At 42.5% G+C, this 24295-nt stretch overlaps 1 protein-coding gene and 1 long non-coding RNA gene across 4 annotated transcripts in view; one reads left to right on the forward strand and one right to left on the reverse strand.

The window, feature by feature from the left end:
• On the reverse strand, nucleotides 1-6821 carry LOC112226466. 2 transcript variants are annotated; one of them, XR_006080183.1, is made up of 4 exons: nucleotides 6634-6821; nucleotides 3081-3139; nucleotides 754-2477; nucleotides 1-648 (listed from the first exon to the last, which is right to left on the reverse strand). It is a non-coding gene; the product is annotated as an uncharacterized LOC112226466 (long non-coding RNA). The 2 variants fall into 2 exon arrangements; XR_006080182.1 differs by lacking the exon at nucleotides 6634-6821 and adding an exon at nucleotides 3266-5155.
• The window catches only part of LOC112226888 (zinc finger CCHC domain-containing protein 2), a 24297-nt gene continuing 5477 nt past the window's right edge, over nucleotides 5476-24295 (forward strand). The window contains exons 1-6 of one of the 2 annotated variants that reach the window (XM_024391538.2): nucleotides 5476-6519; nucleotides 7931-8036; nucleotides 8597-8667; nucleotides 12625-12696; nucleotides 21339-21439; nucleotides 23569-23654. In XM_024391538.2, coding sequence (XP_024247306.1) covers nucleotides 5728-6519; nucleotides 7931-8036; nucleotides 8597-8667; nucleotides 12625-12696; nucleotides 21339-21439; nucleotides 23569-23654 — 1228 coding nt within the window. In that variant the 5' untranslated portion in view covers nucleotides 5476-5727. The remainder of the gene's footprint in view (nucleotides 6520-7930; nucleotides 8037-8596; nucleotides 8668-12624; nucleotides 12697-21338; nucleotides 21440-23568; nucleotides 23655-24295) is intronic. The other variant, XM_024391539.2, reaches the window with a different exon arrangement.

The raw sequence follows: 24295 nt of genomic DNA on the forward strand, positions 1-24295 counted from the left end.
TGTAGTGTCACGTTTCAAGTTTTAATGTCACAGTCACAAGTGCAGTGAAATGTATGTCTTGCAAACTCTAAACCCAGTAATCAATATCAATGTAGCACTAAAAGTAAAATAAGGTAGAACAAAAACAAACTAAATTAAAATAAGAAGAACACGAGAAGTAAGCTATATGCAGGGTCAGTTCCAATATCATATTTACAATGTACAGGGATACTGGAGTGATAGAGGTAGATATGTATAGGGGTAAGGTGAATTGGCATCAGGATATATGATAAAAAGAGTAGCAGCAGCGTATATGATGATTGTATTTGAGTGTGTATAAATGTGTGTACATATGTGCGTGTAAGCAAATAAAGTGAGTGTGTCTGCCTGTGTGTGTCTGCGTGTGTGTGTGTCAGTGTGCTTGAGTGTGTAGCATCCTGTAAGTGTGCATAGAGACAGTGCAAAAATAACTATTTAGTTGTCTTATGGCTTGGGGATCGAAGCTGTTCAAGAGCCTGTTGGTGTCAGACTTGGTGCAGCGGTACCACTTGCCGTGCGGAAGCAGAGAGAACAGTCTATGGCTTGGGTAGCTGGAGTCTCTAAAGATTTTCCCAGGCCTTCCTTTCACACCGCCTGATACAGAGATCCTGGAGGGCTGGGAGCTTGGCCCTACAGTATAATAGTATATGATTCTCTTGGTATAAATTGAATATGGAAAAGATAGTTTTGAAATCAGATATATTGTATAATGTAAGAGAGATTGCCAGTACTCACAGGCTTAACGTCAGTACCAGGTGACCCCTCCCTCCCATTCTCACCTTGGAAGCCCTACAGCGGTCAAACAGACATGCTATGAAGTAGCTGTACCCATCTCATAAAAGAGTTTGCATTTTGTAGAGCCATTTAAAAAAAAAATCTCAATAAATGATCCATCAATTTCCTCAATCAATTAATCCTTCATGCAATCGACCAGCGTCCTCCGAGTTACAGGAAGGTTTGGCCAGCTGGGATGTCCTTGTCTCATTGCGCACTAGCGACTCCTGTGGTGGGCCGGGCGCTGGGCACACTGACACGGTCACCAGGTGTACAGTGTTTCCATTCCTTCTTGCTGAAGGCAAAGCACAACTTTAGATTTCTTACATAGTCAAATAATTGTTTTATTTATATGGCTCACTCTTGCGCTTAAACGCTTTAAGATATTACCACGAAACAAACTTTCAGATGTGCATACGTCCCCAACTTAGATTGCTTGAGAAAACATTTTTGATAGTATTTTTACTTTTTGAACTACGACAATATTTAAAATCCAATCCATTTCAATGGAAATAAACCAAATCAACTTTCACATGTTCAGGCTATCCTAACATAAAATTATAACTATAACTATATAAATGTGCATACATTTGCATAAAATAACTCGCCAACAGTAACTTTTGAACTGTTAGACACACAAAAACAACTTTCAAATGTTCATGCTATCCTATCTTATCCCATCCAAATAAATCAAACAACCAACCAATCTCTTCATCTACCTACTTTTTCAACTATAACCAGTCACTACCATTTCTACTGCAGTCACTACCACTACTATAACTTACCTCATAACCATAAATACATTAAAACAAGCTAGCAAGCACACCACATTTTCTTCAGGAAATGTACTTTTCTAGTCTAACATGGTATTACTTAATCACAATAGGCCCAGGAAGACCAGGAGGCCCAGGTTTCCCCTGGGGCAGTTACAGCTCTCCACTGCTGCAGGTTGTCTGTCCAGGAGACACTGGGGGCAGAAAACAGTTTAACATAACAGGGACAACGCAACAAGTGTACAAATGTACTGTAAAAACTGAGCAACACATAGACAACCAACAAGCATACTCCCCCTGTCATCCTCCTGTATAGAAATAAACAGAGAGAGATAATGATATGAAGATGATAATTGTATCTTTGGCTCCCTGCATTAAACCTCAACCTTCAGTGACATATGGAAGTAAACAATGAGTATCGTAGTTACAGTATCATTACACTCACCACAGAGTGTATATCACACGCCGTCTCTTCCTCAATTTGCTCAGGATCGCAGTAAAGCCTCAGTTTTTGTATCTCGCCCCCTCCAATTTCACCAGAAGTTGTCGACGGGTGTCCCATTGACACCTAGCCCTAAGAAGTTTTAAGCTATCCATTTAATATGCTTTAAAGCCCAGTACTAGGATTAATGTGTGTCCAGGAAACCAGTCCTAAGGTTTTGGGGTCATTATTTCAGTGTGTTTCTACAGACCTTAATGCCTCGATCATTGAATATGACACACTGTTCTTTCTTGATGACACTGCTGGTTGTGATGGTGAAGGTGGCAGACTTGTCCAGCCCATTGAGTGTCACAACAAACTGTTTCAGCCTGTCCTGAGAGAGCACTCTGATCAGGTCCAACTTCTCACGGCCGGTGGGGCTCTTGGCCACAAACACATAGGAGGGAGGCAGACCCTCAGGGAAGATGGCCCTTGAGGAACATTAAAATGGGTTACCGGGTGCTGTCTGTGAGGTATAATCGAGGACTGAGCAGGTAGGCAGCCTCTGACATCAGAGAGCCCTGGACTTTCTTTGCTTTCATGTCTATCTGCATTCTAAAGAGCAGCTCAAGTGATATTAGCTAGAAATTGCATGCAATTGTTAATACTGATCCTAATAATATTCATGTCTTCACTGTTGAGCGAGCAACCGTAGTGCAAAGTCCTCCTTGAATTAAATGAAGATAGGGGATACATTTTTATACACAGAAAGCACACACCCTGTGAATGGGGCAGCGGGTAGTCTAACAGTTAAGAGCATTGAGCCAACTCCGTGAAAAATCTGCCAATGTGCCCTTGAGCAAGGCACTTAACCCTAATTGGTACTGTAAGAGCGTCTGCTAAAAGACGTAAATGTAAAGGCAAACTATATATTTTAGTAAAGATGTAATAAGCCAATGACTTTCAAAGTTATATGTGATAAATCACATTTGTAACAAAAACTACACTTTGAAGAAGTGAACATGATTGTACATGTTTTACAGGAAAATCAGGAAAAAAAATGTTCAGACAGTTATGAGTTATCCTTCTCTTACCTCCACTCTTTACTCCTCGCCTGCCAATATGCCATTCATCAGTGTAAATGCAAACAGTCCTGCAGTAACACAAAGCATTTCCTGTATATAAATCTACTCCAATAGGCTACTCCGCGCTGTACAAGATGACACGCTGTAATGTAGCTAGCAGACATGAATAGATGTTTCTAGAAGCCTTTTTATACCACAAAGCTGTGATGTAGACCTGAGACTTCTCAAGGAGGGCCTAGTGGGTTTGGAAGTGGATTAGAGGGGAGGGGTTACACCCAGACTCTGAAACCTGCCTGCTTGCAGCCACCTGTGAGAGGTATAGTCAAAGGTCAAACTTTCAACAAAAATACAAACAAACATAGCTATACTTGTTTATTTGGTTTCATTTTGTGGAACAGATGGTCCAAAACCCTTCCACTTTATGCCATTACTGCCAAATCTGGAGCTCCCTCTTTATTGCAGTTAGTAGATCATATATAAATGAAAAGGATCACTCATACAACATTGAAACGATACCCATTGATTAGCTACCTTCTCCTTCCCTCACCACCTGCTGCTGGCGTACTCAACAGGGCCATCTTCGAGCTGTATGGGCCAGATGGTTCAGTTGGTAAAGCATGGAGCTTACAATGCCAAGGGTTGATAGTTTGATTCCTTCTGGGGCCAGCCATACATAAACATTATGCACGCACAACTGTAAACTGCTTTGGATAAAAAAGCATCTGCTAAATGGCATAATAGTCCAAATGTGTCCACTTTGAGGTGGCAAAGGTTTGATGTTATTAAATTGTTCCCCACAAGCCCCTGATCAAATTGCTATTGTCACACCCTGACCTGAGAGAGCCTTTTATGTCTCTATTTTGGTTTGGTCAGGGTGTGATTTGGGTGGGCATTCTGTTTTCTTTTCTAGGTTTTTGTGCTTCTATGTTTTGGCCGGGTATGGTTCTCAATCAGGGACAGCTGTCTATAGTTTTCTCTGATTGGGAATCATACTTAGGCAGCCTTCTTTCCCTGTTGTTTTGTGGGTAGTTGACTATGTTAAGCTTCACGGTCGTGTCTTTGTTGGCGTCATTTACCTAAATAAACAGAAATGTACGCCACAGTTTGGTCTACTTCTTACGAAGCCCGTGACAGTTATATGATGTCTCCAAAAAAGTAGCGTTCTATGTTTTTCACACCTTTACATCTTGTTATATGGGAGTCTATACAAAAGTGTATGCAGGCTGATAAAATAATGTTGAAACCAGTTGGAATGTTCACATGCTCATGGAAAATTACTATCAAACAACAATGCTGCATTCTATTGGGTGGACCCATTTAATTTGTACATTTTTGCTATCAGATCTAATGATTTACCTAGACTGACTCATCAATGAAACAATGTCACAAATAGCATTGATTCCTGCATCTTCAGGTGGTTTGTTAGAATATTATGTTAAAATGCTGTGTATATGACAGTATTCAAGACATATGTTATATTTAGAATCATATTGCATAATTTTTTAATCAATAGACATCAATGAATGCTTCTAAAATATTTTCCAATTAAAAATATTTGAAACGGCTCCTTTGCTTGTTCTGCCCACAATGATTAATTTAATCACATTGGAAACGTCTATCATGGGTTAGTTGTAAAAAATATTTGACTATATATTGTGCAATATAGAGCTAGCCAGCTTGTAGTCCTAAAAAACGTACATTATTTACCTCTGGTTCGTTCAGAAATTCCTATCGGCAAAATTAATGGGGAAAGAATAGGGGTTTGGAATAAACTCTGAAATAAGGTCTGAGATTAACACAGGTTGATATTTTATAGGATTTGTTCATAAGACAATCAGCCAGTTAACCTGAGTATTATAAATTATGAAGCCTTTATGTATTTTTTCATAAATGCTTAAAAATTCCAAAAGTGACGATCGGGGCGGCAGGTAGACTAGCGGTTAGAGCGTTGGACTAGTAACCGAAAGGTTGTTAGACCTAATCCCGAGTTGACATGCTAATAATCTATCGTTCTGCCCCTGAACAAGACAGTTAACTCACTGTTACTAGGTCGTCATTGTAAATAAGAATTTGTTCTTCACTGACTTGCCTAGTTAAATAAAAGGTAAAAACATGTTTTTTATTTATTTATCTCAGAACAGAAGCTGGATCCCTTCTAGCCATGACCGAGTTGGTACCTACAAAAAGACGCCATTACTCTCTTTATTGTGTAAATATGTTTCAGTGAATTGCACTTCACAGTTTCATGCAATTATATATCGAATATAGAATGAAATAGAATATTATAGAATAACAATCCATTATGACAGCACTGACACATTTAGTTTAAAAAAATGTTTTTACATTAATGAGAGAAAGTGACTTCGGTGACCTCTGGTAAATACACCCTTGTCACGACCCGGTACAGAGGATGAAGTTAGGACCCAGCAGTTTGATGAAAGATGGGAGGAGTCAACTATGGGATTTTCGAGTGGTACAGTCAGTGTATGAAATGAGTTACTGAGCCAGTTATACATAATCTCACTATTGAAATTCCTTCTAATATCACATAAATACTACTCCGCGGCAGTGTACAGATGCGAACGGAGCGAGTATGTAATGCTCCGATACATTTGAATGAATTGATAATTGCTAACAAGTCCTGTCAGAGTTGATCATGCTGAAAATTAAACTGCCCATGCGAACGGCGGAGGAAGAACACCATACCGTCGAAGACGAGCAGGAAAATACCGATTACAACAGTCTCACTATTGATTCGATTCCGTACCGTGGTGTGAGCCACCGATTCAAGGATTCAACGAGGGAATCGTGTCGCCTGTCGCAAATTGACAAGGAGACGGTGTTTGAGTGGTTCGGCTTGCACCTCAACCCAGCAAAGCGGATAGAGTTTATGTACGGAATACTTCATATGTGTCAACCACTTGAGCTTCGCTTTTTCGGATCCTGCCTTGAGGACCTTGCACGGAAAGATTTCCACGTCTTCCGAGACTTTGAGATAAGGGCGAACAGTCAAACTGACTTGGGCCTCCTTATGGACGTTGCCGACCCTGTCGTTCGTTCCAAACTACTTGTCTGCCTGTCACTTTTGAGATCTGAAAACAGAGAATGCGCGAGCACACTTTATCGTGCTTTGAACCATATGGATCCAGCGCTGTTCTTGAATACTTATCATGGCGTTCCAGTATCTCCACGTGGGAGCGCTCAGAATGTACCTGATCAACATTCCCCTCGCGATGGTGGAATGAAGTCCGGGAGATTGGAGCATCCCAGTGGGCCTCCACTGGAGGCAGAGTCGGGTTCCCTGGAGCACTTGGCTCTGCTTTTCACCATGGCCTCGCTGCACCCGGCGTTCTCTTTTCACCAGAGGGATACTGCCAGGCACCAGTTGGACAATGTGGAACGGGCCATAGAGGAGAGAAGGTATTGCCACAACCGCCCGAGCGTCCAGGTAAGCATCACATTGACAGTTTAAGTGCGTCTCAAGAGTGAATCTAAAGGGGCCTCCTCACCTTACCTCCTCTCCTTAGCTCAACTCATTACCTCACTTCTTATTGTCACTGACCTGATTGAACTGAGCAGGTGAAAGGCTCCCATCACATTTATTATCCTGTGCGGTTAGATCAGTGCAGGTGTGGAAACGAGAAGAAAAAAGCCAGCAAAGGCTTTGCTACTGTTGACTATTGAAATGCACCCACCCCGTCGGGGGGCCCTGGTACATATGATGTTGACAAGTCCACAGGGGGCGTTCCCCAGTAAGACTTTTACCTGACTTTTACTTTGACAATAATTCATGAGGTAGGTACTACTTAAACAAGAATAACCTGTTTTTCTAAAATGTTAGAGGCCACCTAGATCATAGGAATGAACAGATTACTTTTTTAATACAAAATCTATATGGAATCAGATTTGAGTTCAGATGACCTAATGTAGCACTTTATTTCTAGTAAAGTGGGACCAAATAATTGCTGTAGGGATAGACCGTAATAATCGTAGCATGCACTGATGCGAATAGACTTGTGGAGCCTAAAAAGAGAGGAAAGTGGTTCAACCCTTTCATACCAAGTATTGCTTAAAGCAGTTTCATTTCCAAGAACAGTCTTGAGTGCATGGCCATATGACTACAAGCCGAGTTCATTGTGCTGTCAACAAAATGACAGACGCCATAGAATGAAGATCACTTTTTCAATCAGGAGAATAGAGAGAGAGAGAGAGACAGCTTATCTGGTTTCAGCAGACATGCTGGCCACGGCTACTGTGTCTTCTGTCATCTTCTCCATTGTAGCTAGCTATTATGAATGGGAACACCCAGCATTCTTGTGAATGGTTGCATTGTGATCTTACTTTGCATTGTGTTGGAGAAACCTTTTTCTCTCCCCCTCCTTCTTTCTCTCTCCCCCTCTTTCTCTCTTTCACTTTCTCTCTCCCTCTCTTTCTTTCTCTCTCTCTCGCTCCCCCTCTTTCTCTCTGGCATCCAATGAAAAAGCCAGGAGTTTGAACGAGACAAACACCCTCTCTCTCTCGTCTGTCTGACTGACTGCTCTCTTATAGGGGCACTCTGTCATGCCCTCTTGACTGGCTCTCGGCATAATTATGTCTCGTTAAGACAGTTACCCTACACTTTCCTGCGGATAGGCGATATTTCTAATCAAAACAGAGCTGACTTATGAATATAAATTAAACTGAAAAAGGAGAAAAAAATTTAGTTTTCAAAGCATGTGGAGAGGAGGAAATTAGTATTGGTTCCAGTTAAGTGTTGTAAGGGGGAATTTGTTTAGTGGGACTATTATTGGGGGAAGAACGCACTTTAAAATATATATTTTTTTACAAAAGCACCAATCACTTCACTTTCTTGGTTGCAGCATACCCTTCGAAAGGAGGACCTCAGCCTCAGGAGCACTGACATGGGTCAGTCGGCCTACTGTATTCCCAAGCAGCTCCCGAACAGGACCTTATCTCAGAGAGAAGGTAGTCTCAATCCTGTTTGTTATTGCATCCTCTGAGGTGTCTCATTCACATGTTGAGAGGAGTGTTCAAGCAAGATGTATTGTAGCCTAGTACGTTTGAGGTAAAAACAAGAGACCCAAACAAATGGTAAAATATGGCTCAATAGACAGGATATATTCCAATTATCTGTAGTTTTAAACTGATACTGTGAGATTCTTGCATTGATTCCCATGTTCTACTTGCACAGAGGCAGGTGAACTCGTTGATATCATTTTTATTTCTCTTCGTGTACTATGAAGGAGGTTTGCGGTAGTTTCCCAAGCCAATGCTAACTAGTGTTAGCGCAATGACTGGAAGTCTACAGGTATAGTAGCAATGCTTGTGAAACTACCGCTAACTTCCTTCAGTATGCATGCAGAGATATGTAAATGGTGTCCCATGAGTTCTTCTGACTCTGGGTAAGGAGAGCAATGCCATTCCTTTAACAGTGTTCAATGTATTCTGTGTTAATCAAAATTACATTTGGGTGAACAGCAATTAATTTCTCAAAAGAATAACCCTGGACTTCTTTCTTCCTGTAGCAGTTCACATTGACAAGATTGAGCTAAAGAAGATCTTTTGGAACCAAGGAAACCAGGAATACAGTATTGAGGTATGTTCACGTTTGGACTCAAATTTTTCATGATTTTTGAAGCATACCCCTGTAGTGTGTAGGTATACTTATTTTTATTAGACCTATATATCGTTGACCACCAGATTGGTTTGCGCTTCCTCACATTCAAATTATGTCACCCCCCCAAAAAAACGTTCATCCTGAGCTTCAGATTGTCCATGCAATATTTTGTATTTTTTTTTCTGTAAATCGTGCAATGTTCTGTTACAACATCTGGACAGGCAGAGATCTAAGACTTTGCCTGGCCCTGACTCAACAGTCCGTCCTCTATGGCCAGGCATTGTGACAAACAGCACTGTGCTGAGGAGTCTGTGAGGGGGAGGAGGAGAGCAAGACGGAGAGAGCCAGGTTAAATAGGACAGCAGGAAGGATTGCTCCCTGCTATTCACATGCTGCCCTCCTTTGCAAGAGAACACAATCTGGTGGAAATATGTCCTTGATCGTTCGCGACCCCATAACATCTGCCGTGACTGTTTTTACAAGCTTGCGGCGGCATCATATCAGCCTGTTAAAAAACGGAAAGTCTTCCATTTAGACTAGAGGGTTGAAAGACTTGAGGGAAGCTCCAAGATTTCATAACACTGAGATCATGAGATGATGTCCTCACCACAACGTTGCTGATGCTTTTGCTCAGATAGCTGGAGTAGTAATAGAATAGATGTATTTCTGACTAATGCTGTCCTTATCTGTGATCTACTGAAATTGACCAAAACCATGAAGGCTACTTAGCTAAGTACCTAGAACATACTGCCAACACATCCTAACGATAATAAGTGTTGTGTTGGTCACTTAACAGTTAAAATCGGATCAAAGTTATATGGATAACAAGATGAGCTTTATTTAGGAGACTTCTAAACCTTACCTGTTTCTGCGTAGTCTGCTCTACAGAGACAGTGGTACTGACAGTGTGTGACTGCGTGGAGGTGTGTGTGACACTCGTGAATGGAAGGAATGGCCGTCCTGGCCTTGATCCAATTCCCATCCTTATCATCTGTGTGGCTGGGCAGAATGAAGTCTTCGGTTAGCCTAACAGGTTGTACCTAGGCAGAGGCTCAGTGTTGCCTCTGGATTTTTTAAGGGGATTTCCCTTCGCCTTGTGAAACCAACCTCGTATTAAATCTAATGAAACGTGAGTGCAGCGGTCAGTTTGCTTGACCAAGCTAGAATTCCCTTGGTCTAAGGGAGATATCTCAGTGAGAGGATTGTGTTTGGTCCAACAGGTTTCTGAAACCTGCTCTCCAGGCTTTTTTGGTGCTGGAGAAGGGTTTATCTGTTATTGAACCCTGCTGTCTTATAGCCTACTTGAAAATGATGCACCAATGTAGCCTAAGTTAAGAGGCGCTGTACAGACTGTGTAAGGAATCAACTGGCAGTGGAAACCCTCTTGGCTGAAATGTGGAGGTGGACAGTGGTAAAATGTTGCTGCTAGCCAGGGCTGGAAACTGACGCGCACACACACACATTTTGTTCTTCTTTCCTTGTGGGGACCTAAAGTTAATTTCCATTAAAAATCCTATATTCCTTAACCTGTAACCCTACACCTAACCACTAACCCCTTACCCTAGTTCTAACCTTAATTGTAACCCTAAACCTAACCCCTAAGCTTAAAATAGCCTTTGTCCATATGGGGATGTGGAAAATGTTCCCATGAGGGAGAATTTATTGTTTTACTATCCTTGTGGGGACTTAAGGATTTTAGGTCCCCACAAGGATAGAAGAACCAACCCACACACACACACACACACAAAAGAGAAAGTGGCTTGCTGGGCTGTGCCATCTGTTCCGCTGGGCATGGTATATGAAAGAGGGTGTTAAGTGAGTTAAATAGGGGAGAACATCCATCATCTTCAGCACAGGAGGAATTTCACTCTGTCTACTCTAGGCTATACACAACACAACTAAGAGTAGCCTGTAATACTAGGGTAGGCCTGTGCTGAGTTCAGTGTAAAACAATGCTTTGAGAAGTAGGCCTAGCATATTACTTGTTGAATTGTTTCACATTAATTCAGCGTTATTCACTTTTCCACTAAGGCGATGGGAATTACATCCTTGGCTCCTTTATCTGTTCTAAACTAAATAATGAAAATGTTGGTTATCTTTTCACCCTGATCAGAGAGGACTTGGGGTTTAAAACACTCATTAATCATTGGTTTTCAATGCTCACTGTTTTCCTTTTGTCTCTCCTTTTGTGAAGGGCAGACATACTAGACAAACCACTACCTCCTGTGTCCGGCTTGAACTGGGCCTACAAATCAGACATTATTATTCAGATGTTTATAAGGAGCCTAGCCTGGCTACTAAAGCCAAAACGACTCTCCCTATCAGTCCCTTCAGTGTCTGAGGAATTTACACTAGTCAACGTTGGAAGCAGCTCAAGTGTTGAAAGAAACAGTTTGGGAGTTAAATTGAATTTATTTGGGTATAAACATATTAGCGAAATGTACATTGTATTCAAAGAGCAACAGATTTTTTTATATCCCACTTCAAGCTGATGAGTACCTTATCATTCACCTTTGTCAGGGATCAAGGTGAAGATCTGTTTCCCAAATGGTACCCTATTCCCTGTGTTGTACACTACTTTTAACCAGAGCTGGGCCCTGGTCAAAAGTAGTCCACTAGAAAGGGAATAGGGAGCCATTTGGGACTCATTGGTGTTCAGTAGGGGAGCACCAACTACCAGACTCCACAGGTTAACTCTGTGATGGACAGAGTAGAGTAGACTGCCAGGCTGTGAAAGAGCTTGTTGTGTTCAGAACCCCCCGCAGAGCAGATTATTGGTCCCAGTGATGATGGAATGTCACATTCAAAAAATGCACTATTTACAGAGTAGAATATTTTCATATAGCCTTCCACACACGGTATAAGCATCAGAAAAAGTATGTGCTTGTCTGTGATTGAGCGCTATAGCCTAAAAGTCTCTCAGTCAACTATTGTTTCTGAAATGTTAGGCTACATATACATACAACTACAACTAACCCAAACAATGAACAAATAAAATAATAAATAATTGCGGCTAGTAGCCTAACTGAATCAAATCAGAGCCCAGTAAAATCCTTCCTATTCTCTTGGCCTCCAAAGCATGAGAGAACATCAGTTCACTCTAACCATCTGAGTGAGGTGAGCGGCTGAGACTAAAACCTACTACTCAATCTGTCACCATTCATTATTTAGTCTGCTTTGAGAGGCAACAGAAAGCACCTCTTGGTATGTTTTCTAAAGATTCAGATGATTTGTGAATATTTAGGGCCAGCGGGGTAATGTTTTGAAAGGACAGTATGACAACACTCCAGTATGGCACCACTCCCTTCAGAGAAGGTCTAGATAAGTATTGATGCTGTTGATACAAGATGGTTGAAATGTTTAACATCAGTTTTTTTCTTAGTACACCAACTCAATCTTAGTGTAAATTATCAAAGGCCCTCTATTGGTATGCAAACTTGTCAAGAGTAGTTCAGGGTGAGTTTTTGTTCTTCTTCCCAATGGGAAAACATCCTTTCAAGGCAATGACTATCAGGGTACGTAAGGGAGCTTGTTATGTTTTTCTGCTCAAAACATGTACATAGAAATTCCAACCTAGCTCTTTCTAAGATCCTTATTTACTTCCATAACTAAGGTATGCAATGACCCGCTACAAAATCAAATACCTCAAACATTCTGAGCAGGAGTTTAGAGTGGAGCTGTCTGTGTGTGTTTAATTAAAAGTGACTTATGAGGACACATCGGACGATCTAAATACTAAACTACATCACCAAATGGAATGTGGAGTCGTTCAGATCCCAGAATGTAGTAAAGTGGTTGACTGCCAAGTATCAAATAATACCATACTTTGTTTCATCTGCATATTTCAGGGGAATGACATACTGTCTAAGCAATGTATATGATGTGTGTTTGGTAAAGCATACTGATGAATGATGCTGTCTTCCTCCCCTCTTCTAGGTCCAGTGGTCGGACTCAACGTGGAGCACAGTGACCAAGACTCACCATGAGCTGTATGTTTTCCTGTCCAAGGTATGAGAGTTAAGCATATCCCCATCAATAGATTATAGGCCTAGAAGATACTGGATTTAATGTCTGGTGAAATAAAGTCACACTATCTGCCATCTGTGTAAGAGGTCTGATGATATGTGGATGTTGTCTCACGGATAAATAGATGAGCGGTCTGCACACTTCGCACACAGTATATTGTTGCTCCACAGACCAGGAGGTTTTTTGGATTCCTGTATAGATCTTGTCGTATGCCATCAGATCATATTCATTTTAGTGCTATTAGGGCTTTGGTTTTTGGGGATTAACTTCTGTTTAATTGGTTAGCTCCACAGCCATCTGCCAACCCAAATGCAGTGTTTACTTTCCAAATGTATGCATGTGCTTTCTAGTCACTCAATGCTCTCTGTGCATGCTAATACTAATATTGTAACATACGGTACCAGTCAAAAGTTTGGACACACCGACTAATTCCAGGGTTTTTCTTTATTTTTACTATTTTCTTCATTGTAGAATAATAGTGAAGACATCAACACAATGAAATAACACATATGAAATCATGTAGTAACCAAAAAAGTAAATGTATGTTTTATATTTGAGATTCTTCAAAGTAGCCACCTTCTTTTTTTTTTCAACATCAACTGTTCAGAAGAGACTGCGTGAATCAGGCCTTCATGGCCGAATTGCTGCAAAGAAACCACTACTAAAGGACGCCAATAAGAAGGAGACTTGCTTGGGCCAGGAAATACGAGCAATGGACATTAGACTGGTGGAAATATGTCCTTCGGTCTGATGAGTCCAAATTTGTCATTTTCGGTTTCAACTGCTGTATCTTTGTGTAGGTGAACGGATGATCTTCGCATGTGTGGTTCCCACCGTGAATTAGGGAGGTGTGGGGGTGCTTTTCTGGTGACACTTGTCAGAGATTTATTTAGAATTCAAGGCACACTTAACCAGCATGGCTACCACAGCATTTTGCAGCAATATGCCATCTGGTTTGCGCATAGTGGGACTATCATTTGTTTTTTTAATGACAATAACTTCTACCAGCATGTTAAATGTGCAACCAGAGGGGGAAAAAAAAAACGGACTCAAAACTCAACCTTTACATAATCATCCTTCTGAAAAGCATACAACATCTCCTCCCCATCGGAACTAAATCCTTCCGTTCTTGAGCCCCCTGTAAATTTTCAGAATGCTTCACGCCGCAATCAAAGTGGAGACACAACAGTTTATGCAGTTTTTTGTTTTTTGGACTGAAACTAAAGCAGGAAGAACCAGTGACTCGGTCAATAAAAAAGTGGTCAGATGAAGCAGATGCTAAGCTACAGGACTGTTTTGCTAGCACAGACTGGAATATGTTCTGGGATTCTTCCGATGGCATTGAGTACACCACATCAGTTACTGGCTTCATCAATAAGTGCATCGACGACGTCGTCCACAGAGTGACTGTACGTACATACCCCAACCAGAAGCCATCGATTACAGGCAACATCCTCACTGAGCTAATTGGTAGAGCTGCTGCTTTAAGGAGCGGGACTCTAACCCAGAAGTTTATAAGAAATCCCACTATGCCCTCCAACAAACAGGCAATGCGTCAATACAGGACTAAGATCAAATCATACGACACCGACTCCGACGCTCGTCGGATGTGGCAGGGCTTGCAAACTATTAGACACAGCCGCGAGCTTCCCAGTGACACGAGCCTACCAGACGAGCTAAATAACTTCTATGCTCACTTTGAAGCAAGTAACACTGAAACATGCATGAGAGAATCAGCTGTTCCGGATGACTGTGTGATTACGCTCTCCGTAGGCAACCTTTAAACAGGTCAACATTCACAAGGCCGCAGAGCCAGATGGATTACCAGGACGTGTACTCCGAGCATGCGCTGACCAACTGGCAAGTGTCTTCACTGACATTTTCAAACTCTCCCTGTCGGAGTCTGTAATACCAACATGTTTCAAGCAGACCACCATAGTCCCTGTGCCCAAGAACACTAAGGTAACCTGCCTAAATGACTACCGACCCGTAGCACTCACATCTGTAGCCGTGAAGTGCTTTGAAAGGCTGGTCATGGCTCACAACCACCATCGATAAGAGACATTACTGTGCAGCTGTATTCATTGACCTGGCCAAGGCTTTTGACTCTGTCAATCATCACATTCTTATTGGCAGACTCAACAGCCTTGGTTTCTCAAATGATTGCCTCGCCTGGTTCACCAACTACTTCTCTGATAGAGCTCAGTGTGTCAAATCGGAGGGCCTGTTGTCCGGGAACTCTGGCAGTCCCTATGGGGGTGCCACAGGGTTAAATTCTCGGGCTGACTCTCTTCTCTGTATACATCAATGATGTCGCTCTTGCTGCTGGTGATTCTCTAATCCACCTCTACGCTGATGATACCATTCTGTATACTTCTGGCCCTTCTTTGGACACTGTGTTAACTAACCTCCAGACGAGCGTCAATGCCATACAACTCTCCTTCCGTGGCCTCCAACTGCTCTTAAACGCAAATAAAACTAAATGCATGCTATTCAACCGATCATTGCCCACACCTGCCTGCCCATCCAGCATCACTACTCTGGACGGCTCTGACTTAGAATACGTGGATAACTACAAATACCTAGGTGTCTGGCTAGACTAAACTCTCCTTCCAGACTCACATTAAGCATCTCCAATCAAAAATTAAATCTAGAATCGGCTTCCTATTTTGCAACAAAGCTTCTTTCACTCATGCTGCCAAACATACCCTCGTAAAACTGACCATCCTACCGATCCTTGACTTCGGCGACGTCATCTATAAAATAGCCTCCCAACACTCTACTCAGCAAACTGGATGTAGTCTATCACAGTGCCATCCATTTTGTCACCAAAACCCCATATACTACCCACCACTGCGACCTGTACGCTCTCGTTGGCTGGCCCTCGCTTCATACTCGTCGCCAAACCCACTGGCTACAGGTTATCTTCAAGTCTCTGCTAGGTAAAGCCCCACCCTATCTCAGCTCGCTGGTCACCATAGCAGCACCCACTCGTAGCACACGCTCCAGCAGGTATATCTCACTGGTCACCCCCAAAGCCAATTCCTCCTTTGGTCGCCTTTCCTTCCAGTTCTCTGCTGCCACTGACTGGAACGAACTGCAAAAATCACTGAAGCTGGAGTTTCCCATCTCCCTCACTAGCTTTAAGAACCAGCTGTCAGAGCAGCTCACAGATCACTGCACCTGTACATAGACAGGCTGTATACAGATGGGCTATCTACCTCATTCCCATACTGTATTTATTTCCCATTCCCATGTGTAACTCTGTGTTGTTGTATGGGTCGAACTGCTATGCTTTATCTTAGCCAGGTCGCAGTTGCAAAGGAGAACTTGTTCTCAACTAGCTTACCTGGTTAAATAAAGGTGAAATCAAATGAAAAAAACACCATTATCCCAGAAAACCTAGACCCAGTCCAATCTCTATTGCACTCCACCCTGCTCTTTCACACCTGGACTAAAGGAACACCTACAGTATGTGAGAATGCTATTCCTTGACTACAGCTCAGCGTTCAACACTATAGTGCCTTCAAAGCTCATCACTAATCTAAGGACCCTGGGACTGAACGCCTCCCTCTGCAACTGGATCCTGGACTTCCTGACGGCCGCACACAGGTGGTAAGGGTAGGTAACAACACATCCACCACACTGATCCTCAACACGGGGGCCCCTCAGGTGTGCGTGCTCAGTCCCCTCCTTTTCACTCATGACTGCATGGCCAGGCACCACTCCAACACTATCATTAAGTTTGCCGATGACACAACAGTGGTAGGCCTGATCAACGACAATGACGAGACAGCCTATAGGGTTGTGGTGCCAGGACCACAACCTCTCCCTCAATGTGATCAAGACAAAGGAGATGATTGTGGAGTATAGGAAAAGGAGGACCAAGCATGCCCCCATTCTCATCGACGGGGCTGTAGTGGAGCAGGTTGAGAGCTTCAAGTTCCTTGGTGTCCACATCACCAACAAACTAATATAGTCCAAGCACACCAAGCCAGTCTTGAAGAGGGCACAACAAAAGCTATTCCCCCTCAGGAGACTGAAAATATTTGGCATGGGTCCTCAGATCCTCAAAAGGTTCTACAGCTGCGCACCATATGAGCATCCTGACTGGTTGCATCACTGCCTGGTATGGCAACTGCTCGGCCTCCAACCGCATGGCACTACAGAGGGTAGTGCGTACGGCCCCGTACATCACCGGGGCCAAGCCTCTATACCAGGTGGTATCAGAGGAAGGCCCTAAAAATGGTAAAATACTCCATCCACCCTAGTCATAGACTGTTCTCTCTGCCATGGCACAGCAAGCGGTACCAGAGCACCAAGTATAGGTCCAAGAGGCTTCTAAACAGCCATAAGACCCTGGGATGAACATCTAATAAATGGCTACCCATACTATTGGCACCCCCCTCTTTCACACTGCTGCCACTGTTTATTATCTATGCATAGTCACTTTAACTCTACCTAAACTCAGCAAGAAAAGAAACGTCCTTTCACTGTCAACTGTGTTTATTTTCAGCAAACTTAACATGTGTAAATATTTGTATGAACATAACAAGATTCAACAACTGAGACGTAAACTGAACAAGTTCCACAGACATGTGACTAACAGAAATTGAATAATGTGTCCCTGAACAAAGGGGGGGTGGGTCAAAATCAAAGGTAAGACAGTATCTGGTGTGGCCACCAGCTGCATTAAGTACTGCAGTGCATCTCCTCCTCATGGACTGCACCAGATTTGCCAGTTCTTGCTGTGAGATGTTACCCCACTCTTCCACCAAGGCACCTGCAGCTTCCCAGACATTTCTGGGGCGACTGGCCCTAGCCCTCACCCTCCGATCCAACAGGTCCCAGACGTGCTCAATTGGATTGAGATCTGGGCTCTTTGCTGGCCATGGCAGAACACTGACCTTCCCGTCTTGCAGGAAATCACGCACAGAACGAGCAGTATGGCTGGTGGCATTGTTATGCTGGAGGGTCATGTCAGGATGAGCCTGCAGGAAGGGTACCATATGAGGGAGGAGGATGTCTTCCCTGTAATGCACAGCGTTGAGATTGCCTGCAATGACAACAAGCTCAGTCGGATGATGCTGTGACACAGCGCCCCAGACCATGACGGACCCTCCACCTCCAAATCGATCCCGCTCCAGAGTACAGGCCTCGGTGTAATGCAGATTCCTTCGACAATTAACGCGAATCCGACCATCACCCCTGGTGAGACAAAACCGCGACTCGTCAGTGAAGAGTACTTTTTGCAAGTCCTGTCTGGTCTAGCGACTGGGTTTGTAACCATAGGCGATGTTGTTGCCGGTGATGTCTGGTGAGGACCTACCTTACAACAGGCCTACATACCCCCAGTCAAGCCTCTCTCTGCCTATTGAGGACAGTCTGAGCACTGATGGAGGGATTCTGAGTTCCTGGTGTGACTCGGGCAGTTGTTGTTGCCATCCTGTCCCGCAGGTGTGATTTTCGGATGTACCGATCTTGTGCAGGTGTTGTTACACGTGGTCTGCCTCTGCGAGGACAATCAGATGTCAGTCCTGTCTCGCTGTAGCGTTGTCTTAGGCGTCTCACAGTACGGACATTGCAATTTATTTCCCTGGCCACATCTGCAGTCCTCATGCCTCCTTACACCATGCCTAACATGCTGACCAGACCAGACACGTCGCGTGTGCGAGCGACGCAAAATAAATGTAGAAATCCATGTTATTCAATTATTGCACCCACGCTGCTCGCACGCGCCAATGAGCGTCTGCGATGCCAAGGGCTAAAATAGAAGTCATTCCTATTTCTGACGCAGATCGCGCAAGTCCTGCCTCTCCCATCTCCTCATTGGTTTATAGAAGCAGGTACCCACGTTGGTTATACCCACGTGGGTGATTGAAAGACAATGTTTTGCCGGTCGTCGTTGGAGTACTGTGAAAGTGAAGATGCCAATTACCATATAAGTTCAAAGATGGAAAAGCCTGGAAGGAGGAGAGATGACTAGAAACGATTCAGTTGGCCGTTTTATGTGTGGATTAATTGTCGGAGTAGAGGACCTTGTGCATTTCAGGTAAAATAACAACTCAATGTTTATATCCCAGGACAAATTACCTAGCAACAGCAAGCTAGCTAAATAGGACAAATTAACTAGCAAGTGCAAGCTAACTAGCCTAATTGCCATATATGTTTAATGCTTTTCGACCTGTCCCCAAATTAATGTCATTGGTTCAGAGTTTGTTTTGATATTTTAACCTGCGTGTTGTGATCGCGTTTGGTGTAGGGGGACAAAATACATTTATGCACGATGTTTGGGTTCCGTGTTCATGCAGATGAGCAGGGACCCTGGGCATCTTTCTTTTGGTGTTTTTCAGAGTCAGTAGAAAGGCCTCTTTAGTGTCCTAAGTTTTCATAACTGTGACCTTAATTGCCTATCATCTGTAAGCCGTTCCACAGGTGCATGTTCATTAATTGTTTATGGTTCATTGAACAAGCATGTGAAACAGTGTTTAAACCCTTTACAATGAAGATCTGTGAAGTCATTTGGATTTTTATGAAATATCTTTGAAAGATAGTGTCTTGAAAAAGGGACGCTTCTTTTTTTGCTGAGTTTACATGTACATATTACCTCAATTACCTTCGACTAACCGGTGCCCCCGCACATTGACTTTGTACCGGTACCCCCTGTATATAGCCTCTCTATTGTTATTTTACTGCTGCTCTCCTAATTATTTGTAACTTTTATTTATTATTTAGGTATTCTCCTTAACTGCATTGTTGGTTAAGGGCTTGTAAGCACGAATTTCACTGTAAGGTGTTGTATTCAGCGCATGTAACAAATAAGATTTGATTTGAACCAAAAGCACACCTCCAGACGGTGTAAGGGTTATTTGACCAAGAAGGATATTGATGGAGTGCTGCATCAGATGACCTGGCCTCCACAATCACTGGACCTCAACCCAAAAGAGATGGTTTGAGATGAGTTGGACCGCAGAGTGAAGGACAAGCAGCCAACAAGTGTTCCGCATATGTGGGAACTCCTTTAAAACGGTTGGAAAAGCATTCCAGCTTGACTACCTCATGAAGCTGGTTGAGAGAATGCCCAGAGTGCAAAGCTGTCATCAAGGCAAAGGGTGGCTACTTTGAAGAATCTCAAATATAAAATATATATTGATTAACATGTTTTTGGTTACTACATTATTCCATGTGTGTTATTTCATATTTTGAATGTCTTCACTATTATTCTACAATGTAGACAATTGTAAAAATAAAGAAAAACCCGGAATGAGTAGGTGTGTCCAAACTTTTGACTGGTACTGTATATTCAAATGTATTTCTACATCTTGCTATTTTGTTATACCCCTAAATGTTATATATAAACTTTATGAATATGCTGTATGTACATTGCCTTCGGACAGTATTCAGACCCTTTGACTTTTTCAACATTTTGTTACGTTACATCCTTATTCAAAAATGTATTAAATAAAAAAAATCCTCAGCAATCTACACAGAATACTCCTTGATGACAAGCGAAAACAGGTTGTTAGACATTTTTTGCAAATGTATTAGAACATTTTTAAAACATAGCTTATTTGCGTAAGTATTTAGACCCTTTGCTATGAGACTCGAAGTTGAGCTCCGGTGCATCCTGTTTCCATTGATCATTGTGATTGGAGACCACCTATGCTAAATTCAATTGATTGGACATGATTTGGAAAGGCACACACCTGTCTATATAAGGTCCCACTGTTGACAGTGTATGTCAGAGCAGAAAGATCAAGAAATTAGGTCCAAGGAATTGTGAGTAGAGCTCCGAGACAGGATTGTGTCAAGGCACAAATCTGGGGAAGGGTACCATAACATTTCTGCAGTATTGAAGGTCCCGAAGAACACTGTGGTCTCCATCTTTCTTAAATGGAAGTTTGGAACCACCAAGACTCCTAGAGCTGGCCACCCGGCCAAACTGAGCAATTGGGTGAGAAGGGCTTTGGTCAGGGAGGTGACCAAGAATCCAGAAGGACAACCATCTCTGCAGTACTCCACCAATCAGGCCTTTATGGAGGAGTGGCCAGAACGAAGCCACTCTTCAGTAAAAGGCACATGACGACACGCTTTGAGTTTGCCAAAAGGCGTCTAAAGACTCAAACCATGAGAAACAAGATTGTCTGGTCTGATGAAACCAAGATTGAACACTTTGGCCTGAATGCCAAGCGTCACGTCTGGAGGAAACCTGGCACCATCCCTACGGTGAAGCATGGTGGTGGCAGTATCATGCTGTGGGGATGTTTTTCAGCGGCAGGGACTAGTCAGGATCGAGGGAAAGATGAACAGAGCAAAGTACAGAGATCCTTGATGAAAACCTGCTCAGGACATCAGACTGGGGTGCTTCAACAAAGTACAGAGTAAAAGGTCTGAATACTTATGTAAATGTGATATTTCCGTTGTATTTTATTTTTTATACATTTGGTAATGTTTTTTTCTTTGTCATTGTGGGATATTTTGTGTTGATTGATTAGGGGGGAAAAACGAATCCATTTTAGAATTAGGCTGAAACGTAACAAAATGTGGAAAAAGTCTAGGGGTCTGAATACTTTGACGGCACTGTATGTCTATGATAACCCCTCATACGATTCCGTGCTTTTCAGCTTCCATGCGAGAGATCTGCTGAGCCCTTTGAGAAGGGACTAGTGAGGTTACTGGCCCAGAGAGACCAGTATGAACCCAGGGACCTGGAGAGGATGCTACAGTGAGTCTCCCTCTTTTACTCTGTTTGTTGCAGCACGCAGAATGATGCGACATCTCAAGGGTTTTCATATTGTCAGTCAAATAAATTGATTTCTTGAAGTTCACACTTTTTTGTTGTTTTACACTCCAGCTGTTCTTCTTTCCCCTCGATATTCAGGGTAGCCTAATGGTTAGAGTGTTGGACTAGTAACCGGAAGGTTGCAAGTTCAAACCCTCGAGCTGACCAGATGCAAATCTGTCGTTCTGCCCCTGAACAGGCAGTTAACCCACTGTTCCTTAGGCTGTCATTGAAAATAAGAATTTGTTCTTAACTGACTTGCCTAATTAAATAAAATAAATAAAAAACTATTTATCTTCTATGACTTGCTTCTGTGGCATAAAATAACATTGCTGTATGAGATGGCTAAAACTGTCTACTAGTCCAAACCTCTACTTTAGCTGTATTTTATTCACAAACCTCAACTTTTCATATTGTGGAGATTAGAGTAGACTACCCTCAAGTTACTGTCACCAACACTGCCATAAGCTCCAGTGTTGTCAGTTATGGTTATGGTGAATAACCTCCAGGCCTTACATGTGTCAGAACCCAGGATTTGATATCTAGGTCAACTGTGATGTCATTACCATTACTAGCCATTCCTTAAGGCAGTGTTTCCCAACTCCAATTTCCCAGTACTCCCAACAGAACAAATGTTTGTTGTAGCCCGGGACAAACAGCTCATTCAACTCAATTAGGGCTTAATGATTAGTTGACAAGTTGAATCAGGTGTGCTTGCCCAGGGCTACACTAAAAATGAGTACTGTTGGGGGTCTTGAGGACTGGAGTTGGGAAACACTGTCTGAAGGCATTGACACGCCCGAGAGTACTTAACACCTCTGAACAGAGTTCCAGACATAATTTGTAGAAACAGGCAAAAATGTTGTCAGTCAGACGCCCACCTGCGGGTGGGTGGTCAGTCCCTAAAACCATGAATGGCAGACCGTAACTTGGTGAGACGTGGTTTCTCCATTGTAGATATGGATGGGATCACTTTTTCCCCTTCTCTTTTTCACTACCATCCAAGGTCACACCAGCACTTTGATCTCTTACACAGTGCACCTACTGTATCTTGCTATTAGATATAGAGGTCGGAATGGCCGATTAATTAGGGCCGATTTCAAGTTTTCATAACAATCGGTAATCGGCATGTTTGGACACTGATCATGGCCGATTACATTGCGCTCCACGAGGAGACTGGGTGGTAGGCTGACTACCTGTTATGCGAGTGTAGCAAGGAGCCAAGGTAGGGTGCTAGCTAGCATTAAACGTATCTTATAAAAAACAAATCTTAACATAATCACTAGTTAACTACACATGGTTGATGATATTACTAGTTTATCTAGCTTGTCCTGCGTTGCATATAATCGATGCGGTGCCTGTTAATTTATCATTGAATCATAGCCTACTTCGCCAAACGGGTGATTTAACAAGCGCATTCGCGAAAAAAGCACTGTCGTTGCACCATTGTATACCTTACCATAAACATCAACGCCTTTCTTAAAATCAATACACAAGTATATATTTTTAAACCTGCATATTTAGTTCATAAAGCCTTCATATTGCTAGTTCATATTGAATAACATGGATTTCTAAATGTATTTTGTGACGCTCGAGCACAAGGAAAAAAGGAACCACCGGCTTTCATATGTTCTCATGTTCTGAGCAAGGATCTTAAACATTAGCTTTTTTACATGGCACATATTGCACGTTTAATTTCTTCTCCAACACTTTGTTTTTGCATTATTTAAACCAAATTGATCATGTTTGATTATTTATTTGAGGCTAAATTGATTTGATTGATGTATTATATTAAGTTAAAATAAAAGTGTTCATTCAGTATTGTTGTAATTGTCATTATTACAAATAAATAAATAAAAACAATTGGCCGATTTAATTGGTATCGGCTTTTTTTGGACCTCCACTAATCGGTATCGGCGTTGAAAAATCCTAATCGGTCGAACTCTAATTAGATATTCTAGTATAGAACAGGAGATGGAGGACACATTAAATTATAATTTCCAAGTCACTTTCTCTCTCCCTCTGTGTAATTTGTATCTTTAACTCCCTTTCTTCTCTCTCTACTGTGACAGGGACATGCTTCTGTCAGCCCCAGCAGCCTTCAGGCAGAGAGGAGAGGTCTGCAGGTTCCTTGTCCCCTGCCTCAGCCTCCAGGGAGGTGAGATATCACCCACTCCGCTGACGTGTACAGGAATGCATGTCTACACAAACCATCCACCTGATTGGTTAGGGATACCTTGGAACACAGACTACAATTACCCCTCTATCTTCTAGAATTATTTTGTATGTGGATTGATGTGGTCGGTCCATGTGACTAATCGTACCAATAAACAACTTCTCAGTCAACTTAACTCCACTTTTAAAAAAACATTTTTATGGCCTTTGAAAGTAACGTCCTGAGCCCAGTTTCAATAGTGCTCCCAGAGGACCAGTAAATCCTCCAGAAATAACACGTATACTGCATGGTGGCCAGCTTAGAGAAATAAACACAGCTTCACTGTGAACAGCTCTCAGCATAGCAGTGGGACCAGGTGGCTGTTTCACCACATTAAACCCAGAGCCATTATCAATTGACTAATTATTATTTGGGAAAGTTTCCTCAAACCTCTGACCATTCAAGGGAATCCATTGCTCATTGCTTTCACACAGCTGCATCAAATTGACCACAGAAATTCATAAACCAGGAATGTATTTTTGATGTCTAGGCTGCAAATATTAACACACTTCCATTGCCTCAAGACCTGCAAAGCTGTAATGTTAGGTAGGCTGGAAGGATCTTGCCGGCCATTCCCTAATATC

This window comes from Oncorhynchus tshawytscha, linkage group LG28 (genome assembly GCF_018296145.1).
Source record: "Oncorhynchus tshawytscha isolate Ot180627B linkage group LG28, Otsh_v2.0, whole genome shotgun sequence".
NCBI classification, from domain to species: Eukaryota; Metazoa; Chordata; class Actinopteri; order Salmoniformes; family Salmonidae; genus Oncorhynchus; species Oncorhynchus tshawytscha.